The sequence below is a fragment of the Nothobranchius furzeri genome, chromosome 10, assembly GCF_043380555.1.
Source record: "Nothobranchius furzeri strain GRZ-AD chromosome 10, NfurGRZ-RIMD1, whole genome shotgun sequence".
NCBI lineage: Eukaryota > Metazoa > Chordata > Actinopteri > Cyprinodontiformes > Nothobranchiidae > Nothobranchius > Nothobranchius furzeri.
The window spans coordinates 40,239,101-40,247,088 of NC_091750.1; the positions used below are offsets into that span (position 1 = coordinate 40,239,101).

The window sequence follows — 7,988 nt, forward strand, 5'->3', positions numbered from 1 at the left end:
TGCAGCGGACCAGCTCAGGCCCAGGTCTTACCTCTCCCTGCCCGCTCTGGATCCCCCACCACCCACCCAGGCTGCAGCTTCCCCCTGCCCATGGCACATCCAGCCAGCCTCTGCCCTGTCCCCTCACTCACCAGCATCACACCCAGGATCAGCCTTCTCCAGCCCGCAGCCTTCTCCCACCCACACAGCCTCTCCAACATCATCCACACCTCCAGGTAACCCACCCTCAGCATCACCCCCCCAACACGCACACCCTCACTTGGCTACCACCTGGGACAGAGACCCGGGGAACGGACCATGGAGGACCTTGCCCACCTCTTGAACCCTGCGGCCCACTATCAAGCACACTCCCCTGGGTTAAAGACCCTAGTCCACGCCGGCTGGACCTCCAGCAGCCTGGTGATCCAACTCAAATCTCGTACGTCTGGTAATCCTAAGTGACACTTGGAAAATTTCCAGCTTCTGTGTGCTAACAGCACATTGTGCCCAGGGGCCCCTGCAATAATAATCCGGCTCCGTCGCCACTGAGTCTGACTTCCTGTCTTCTGCGCATGCGGGTCGCTTTGGTGCCGCGGAGCGTTCACGCTGGAGATAGTTTGATGTCGCATTTCAGTCACAGTGTGAACGTAGCCTTAGAGATCTGGCTGCTGCCAGGTTAGTCAAACAGAACTTTAGTTATTTTTGTTTGAGAAAATCAGCTGAGCAAAGTAGGTGTCCCTGGCATTTTCACCACCTCATTCAAAGGTGTTATCAGTCCTTTAAAGTGCAGGCTCTAGGTGACTTCCAACGCCCCTCGGCTCCACGGCATGTCCTTCTGAGACTGGGACTGTTTTGATTAAACCAAGGACTTTAGCGGGAGACACTTTGTCCAAGATACTGCAGCATTGCTTGTTCAGTCATTGGATAAACAAACATGGCTTATCACCATGAACTGAGCTGCTGTCAAATAGTCTAGAAGATCCATCCACTGCTGACTGATTAATGGTACGTCTCTTTGACTTCAGGTTGTGAGGGACACATTCAGCATTAGACTGGCCATTAAAGAAAATGCAGCTGTGGTCCCTCACATGAACCTGTTCAACATGTACATGGTTGATGTTTAGTCCCAAACAAACGGCAAGATCTAGAGTGTGGCCCATTTAGTGTGTGAGACCTGAAACGTGCTGCTCTAAGTTAAAGACTCTGTAACAGACATGAACTCTACTGCTGTGCCACAAGTAGGATCATTAATGTGGAAGTTAAAATCACCAAGGATTAAAACTTTTTCTAGTTCGATCATCGATGATGGAAAATCCGCAGATTCAGAGAGAAAAGGGCCAGCTGGACCGGGAGGTCGGTAGATTAAAATACAGTGAAAAACATTTTGTAACCCTACTTTGTAAGTAGAAATACTCAATACTTGAGTACACAAAAGGGCTATCCAGTAATTACTGAGAACAGAACAGAAGAACATTGTTAAACTACCAGAACTTCACTCGTTTGAACAGGTAACAGGACTAACCTAGAATTTAAAGCCAAAACATTAGAGTTGCAGGGTACTACTAAAACTTGAAGCACTGAAGCAAACCAAAACTAAGCAGTGAAACTGGTACAAGGAACTACAAAAAACAACAATGGACTAAAACTGGAAGACTAAAGCCTGATTCATGCTTCTCCGTCAGCTCCGCAAGGGACAGACACGCATGGATTGATGGAAGCGTTTTGCTCGCATGCTTCTCCGTCTCCTGGAGAGTGTTGCAAAGCAATTCCCCGGCAGGACAGCAGAGGGCGTAGTGCTGTTCTGTGGTATCCTGTCATGTATCGGTCCAAGATGGTGTGTTTGTATTGTGTTTTTTTGTATATAAGAGACTTTTTAACACGGACAAATTTGTCTCTCGTCCTCCTCCACCTCTTCATGCGCTCGCCACCTCTAAATCCACATTTCCTGTCATTTCCGTCCACAAATAAAACGCTTGCTGCGCATCTTTTCACTCCTCCAGTCACGGAAGAATTAAACGTTCATGTTTTTAGAGTTTTTTCGCGAGGTATTCTTCAAGCTTCTCTGTGTCTGCCGCTAGTTATCTTCAGCTCTCTTTATGTTTTTGAGAGCGCGATGGCGGCGGTGTAGACGACCGCGGCGTCGTGACCAATCACAAGCTTGCGTTGTCCGTCTCGACTGACGGATGTTTAGAAAAGAGAGCTCGACTCCGTCCGTCCTTGCGGAGCTCTCCAGCAGGCCCGCAAGGACGTTGCGTGTCTCCGCACTGACGCAGACGGAGAAGCATGAATCAGGCTTTACAGAACATCAGTTAAACACCGAGTAGTGAACGAGCCAGCCAGCGATGACAAAGTATGTGAAAACATTTAATAAGACAAAGGTTATTAACCTAACCCTGACCCTATTAAAGGTTATTAACTGAACTAAAGGCATGCCCAAACTCCACTGGAAGAGTCTCTTTCAATAATAGGGCCTTTGTTTTCTCGCCACGTCTGCAGTGAATTCTACGAGCCAAATGCTCTGATGATGGAGGAGGAGGGCGCCGTCATCGCTGGGCTGCTTGTCGGGTTAAACGTCATCGATGCCAACCTGTGCATGAAGGGCGAAGACCTGGACTCGCAGGTTCTACTTCCATCTCTTCATACAGCAGCTGGAAGATGTTGTGTTTCTAAAGCTGCTGCAGAATCTCCTGTTTGAGTCTGAAATCAGGACTGGGAGGACTGGGAGGACTGGGACGGCTCCACTTTCACATCAGCTTTCTAAAACATAGTATTATGAAGGAAACTGTTGTTTCCTTCTGTGATTACTTGACATTCAAATGTTTTCCTTCATTTATTCTTTTCTGAACCTAAAATATCAGATTTGGTTTTCTTTTGAAACCATCTTACACACACACACACACACACACACACACACACACACACACCTATCAGCATCTGTCTGACTCAGGTGTAACGTCTCCTCTGCAGGTTGGAGTCATAGATTTCTCGATGTACCTGAAAGATGGTGGGCACAGCAGTAAGAGTGCAGAGGGGTGAGTGACCTCTGACCTGACATTTAACCCTCTAATGGAGCTGAAAAGCACCACGTCTCCTCCCGACTGATCATCTTGTTGTTTGGACTTTTTTAGTGACGGTCAGATCACGGCCATCTTGGATCAGAAGAATTATGTGGAGGAGCTGAATAGACATTTGAGGTTTGTGTTGAGCTGATGGACCCTCTGCAGTCTCCTCCCCTCGCTCTGCTTCATGACTTCCTGTTTGTCCATCTGCAGCGCGTCTGTAAACAACCTCCAGGCCAAAGTAGACGCTCTGGAAAAGTCCAACACAAAGCTGACAGAAGAGGTGAGCATTCAGCTGCACTCCATCCTGGATGCAAACCCACGCTAACTTCCTGTTTACTGGCGTGTCTCTGCAGCTCGCGGTGGCAAATAACAGGATCATCACTTTACAAGAAGATGTGGAGCGAGTGAAGGAGGAGAGCTCATTTCATCTGGAGTCCAGGAAGGTAAAAACATCCTTGCTTCATTGTTGTGTATTAAATAATAAATATATAAAATAATATTCTCTATCTCTGATTTTCTGACTGGAAAACGTATTTCACCACCTTCAGGGTTTTTATAGGTGCTTGAAATCAATGATGACATCTAAATGTCGTCAGTAACAACATGGCTCCTGTGCTTGGATCAGCCTCGGTCACCGGCCACGTTTACGCACTTTTCTACTAACCTCCTCCTTCCCGCCTTGCTTCCGTCTGCGATCCTCTTCCGTAGCGTCCCAGATACCATCTCCTATGATCGCCAGACACTTTTGTCCTTCCGTTCGTCTGCGATCTCCCAAGATGCGCCGAGGATTTATCTGCCTTTTTGATAACGTAAGCAGCGCGCTGGCACGGAGCCAAACGCTGATTCACGACCCGAACGCCACAAGCAATGTTTATCCGATCCCGGGAAAACGTCTGAGAAAAGGGGTGAATGAGCAGGAATCCAGGTGAGAATAAGACTTCTCTTAAAGCGTGGTTTATCTAGGAAACATCGGCGTGATCTTCTGGTCCTTTGCTTGGCATCCTGAACACCACTTCAGAGTCCCCGCCAGGCAGCGTTGTGGCGCGGGTTCTCCGTCCAAGTCTTTTACAGTTTCTTTCTCCTCTTCAGTAGTTTCTCCTCCTGTTCCCTTCATGAGTGGTTTGTATGAACACCATGGAGCTAATCCTGCTAATTCACGTCCACTAAATGTATCTGCTCCTGCACGTTTACTCAGCGTGTCTCTATCAACACTAATTCCTTCCTGCTTGATCTAATTCTCTCTACAACATTTGTCCTCATGTATCAACCGTACTTACGAACACATCGGTGCGTATTTTGTACGTAGGAGCTAACGTACACACTGTGTGGTATTCATCATGTTGTACCTGTGTGTAGGAACTTCATCTAGTAGAACGGGGAACACCGAAGGTCTCCGTCATCCACTAATTATTTTACACATTAAATACATATTTCTGTGGAAAAACAGCTGAGTCACATGACTGGTGCTAAAACACGCGACGGGAATCTGACTTTGGAGAATGGCTGTTGGGTTTTTGTAATCACAATTATTACTTTTCCCATTCTTATGACGTTCTTAATCGTTTTTTTATTCATTCATATTATTTGTAGTTTAATTTTATTATATTGTTGTCCTTGTGAAGCACCGTGAGATTTTGCTTAAGATGCTCTAGATCGTTTCTTCTTCTTCTTCTTCTTATTATTATTATTATTACGGATTTGTCAGTGCTCTCTGAAGTAAATGCGTTTCCACTGAAAGGAGATCTTTCTGAAACTATGCTGTGATTCGGGACACTTTGTAGAGCGACAAATAAACCTCAAAGGTCTGCTACCAGCAACGAGAGCCCTCCAGAAGCTCCTGTGCTCCCTGATCTTACAAGCATTGCCAAGGTAACCAGACTGCATGGCAACAGAGGCTGCACTCAGATAAAACTAACTCCAACCAGAATGACTCCGTAAATGTAAATGACAACCCGTTACTCTACGACAGGGATTAAAGTTCTCCGCCGTGGCGACGGAAATCCGTCAGTTGGAACAATCAGAAAAAATTTCCGTCAAAATTTCTTCTCGCGCTCGCTTGGGTTTAGTAGTCTCTCTCTCTCTCTCTCTCTCTCTCTCTCTCTCTCTCTCTCTCTCTCTCTCCCCCCTCCCCCCCTCCTCCTCTCCACTGAAGCCAATTCGGTGATTAAACATCTCCACACCGTCCGGTGACTCTCTCCGAGATGACATCTATTTTGCGCACTAACACCGGTAACGCAGCTAAGCCATTGTCCAGCTTGCGATTCACCTCGAGTAACGTCCCAGTCTGTGAGGTCTCCGCCCGGACGGTGCCGTCCGGGGTTGCGGGTCGCCCTCCAATCGCTCCCGTCATCCCAATTTTTGGGAAAAGCAGATATCCTCCCACTCCAATCAGAAGAAATCCAGTGATCATCAGGCCAAATATCCACACATCTTCGACGTCCTCAATGGACAGCTGAGAGAGACAGATGACATTCCACTTCTTCCAGGAATCGAGCATATATCCCGCTGCGTGTGTCCCGTCATTATCATTTAAGAAATATCTCCAAACTGATAAGGTTGGTGACAAAACATGAACTTGAAATGGTTCTCCATGCCTTTATCTCCTCCCGTCTAGATTACTGAAACACACTCTTCACGTTTTAACAAAAAAGCCCTTGACCGCCTTCAGCAGTTTCTGACGTCTCTGCACTGGTTACCCGTTAACTTTAGAGTTCATTTTAGAGTCCTGACTAGAACTTTCAGGGCTCTACATGGTCAAGCTCCTCCCTATGTTACTGAACTGTTAAAGCCTTGTGCTCCAACCCGAGCCCTCAGGTCCACACACCAGAACCTTCTAGAAGTTCCAAAGACCAGAAATAAAAGTCGAGGTGATCGCTCCTTCCAGACTGTTGCACCCCGACTCTGAAATGATCTTCCTTTATCCTTATGTAGCATTGACAGCCTGGACTCTTTTAAAAACAGCTGAAGACCTTTTATTTGTTTATGTTTATGTATTTAGCAGACACTTTTGTCCAAAGCGACTTACAAGTGATAATCGGCATGTTGCCCTTGAGGCTAACAACAACAATAACAACAACTTGACATCAATCGTGGAGAGGAGGGAACCAGGAGTGGACAGTAGAGAGGGGGGACGGGTGCAGGGAGGGTGCTAGTTTAGAAGATGCCCTCTGAAGAGCAGGGTCTTCAGGAGTTTCTTGAAAATTGAAAAGGAAGCCGCTGTTCTGGTCGTGCTTGGTAGGTCATTCCACATTTGTGGAACGATGCACGAGAAACGATGCATATTTAAAGTCTTTGATAAGTGCTATACAAATAAAATGTACTTACTTACTGAAAGATCCTGGAAACGACGAAACTCACCCTGAAAGCTGTTTTGGGTGAATCTAAGAATCCTGCTGAGAGATAATAGTTAAACTCTTCATTTTGTCGGTTTTATCTTTATTAGTCTGTGATTTATTCCACCTCCACCAACTGACATCCCATCCCGTTAAAAACGAGTCTGATCAACATTTTAAAAACAATTTTATATGAGATGAAACTCACCTCTGATTAGAGCATGTGTCCAAGTTTCAGCATTTCAACTGTTCAGACCAGAAATGCCAAAGTGTTGTTTCCTTCAGGCCTCATCGGCAGACGGACAGACGCTGGCAGAAACACGGAAGCAGCTCAAAGAGGAAACGTTGCTTCGACTGGTACGTTTCAATGTCGGTTTTAAACTCTGAGATGAAACAAAGTTTGTTTTTAAATGTGATATACTTTAACGCTTATCCTAAGAGGTGTGTGAGTCATGGAAGTAAACTCTGATCCGTTCGTAGGATGTGGAGCGGGAGCTGGAGGTGCAGATTGGGATGAAGCAGGAGATGGAGCTGTCCATGAAGATGCTGGAGAAGGACGTGTGTGAGAAGCAGGATGCTCTGGTGGAGCTCCGGCAGCAGCTAGAGGACCTCCGAACCATCAACCAGCAGCTCGGCCACAAGTCCCAGGTTCTCACCAACTAAAGCTTCACCTCTGCTGGTTTATTACCACGATGAGTGAATGTGTTTGTTTAGCACAAACGGCCCACAGGCCACAGCTTGGGAAAATAATTGTCAGTAGGAATTTATTTTCCTGCTGTCAGATAAAGTCTTTGGGTCGAATCTGTAAAATAACTCGATCCGAGATCTGTGGGGTGTCATTTATAAAACGTTCTGTTAAATCCTGACTAAAATTCCACCGAAGCTTAGCAATTAGCTAATTATCTGACCTCTGAAACTCGGTGTACACACGGCCGCAGTACACCTGTCCTAGACATAGCAGATATTTCAGGTTCACTGGGTAAATGGGCAATGCAAACTACGTTAAGAAATATTGTGCACGTAAATGAACCTGCCTATCTACAGCATGTCACGGGCAACCATGACACGCGGGATGGAAATCCGAGCTCTGGGGCATGCTGCAGGCATGGAAAAACATTTTAATGCCTTCAAGCAACATCGCGCTGCTGAGCCGTGGAGCGGTCAGCCGACGTAAAAAATAAAACGCCGCTAAAGATCAGATCCGGTTCTATTTTTGCCACGCAATGCTTCTGGGACACGTCAGTTACTGCAATTGACAGGGCTGCATGGTTTCAGTGTAAAACCTCTGGTAACGTTCTAGATTTGACTGTTGCAGCGATGCAATGTCGTATCTATGTAGATTATGTCAAAACATGTGACCTAATGACTTATTTACTGCTGGCATCGCTCAAGAAGTGCAACGGTGTGTTTTCATGGCTTTAAGCCTGGCAGTGTAGTGGAACAACATCATATATGACCTCATGGACAAGCACCATCATACACTGGTGATCTTCTCGGTCCCTACACCCCCAGCAGGTCCCTGAGGTCCAGTGACCAAAGCCTACTGGTTGTGCAGCACCAGGCTAAAGGTCAAAGGTGACAGATCATCTGCTGCTGTGGCCCCCAGACTCTGGAC

General features: G+C 46.5%; 1 protein-coding gene across 5 annotated transcripts in view; it reads left to right on the forward strand.

Annotated features, from left to right (window-relative positions):
• rufy3 (RUN and FYVE domain containing 3) overlaps positions 1 to 7,988 on the forward strand; it is a 41,001-nt gene that overhangs the window by 21,810 nt on the left and 11,203 nt on the right. For all 5 annotated transcript variants that reach the window (XM_054730414.2, XM_070555649.1, XM_054730416.2 and 2 more), the window contains exons 4-10: positions 2,476 to 2,599; positions 2,947 to 3,011; positions 3,108 to 3,173; positions 3,252 to 3,321; positions 3,395 to 3,484; positions 6,659 to 6,730; positions 6,854 to 7,021. In XM_054730414.2, the coding sequence (XP_054586389.1) occupies positions 2,476 to 2,599; positions 2,947 to 3,011; positions 3,108 to 3,173; positions 3,252 to 3,321; positions 3,395 to 3,484; positions 6,659 to 6,730; positions 6,854 to 7,021 (655 nt within the window). The remainder of the gene's footprint in view (positions 1 to 2,475; positions 2,600 to 2,946; positions 3,012 to 3,107; positions 3,174 to 3,251; positions 3,322 to 3,394; positions 3,485 to 6,658; positions 6,731 to 6,853; positions 7,022 to 7,988) is intronic.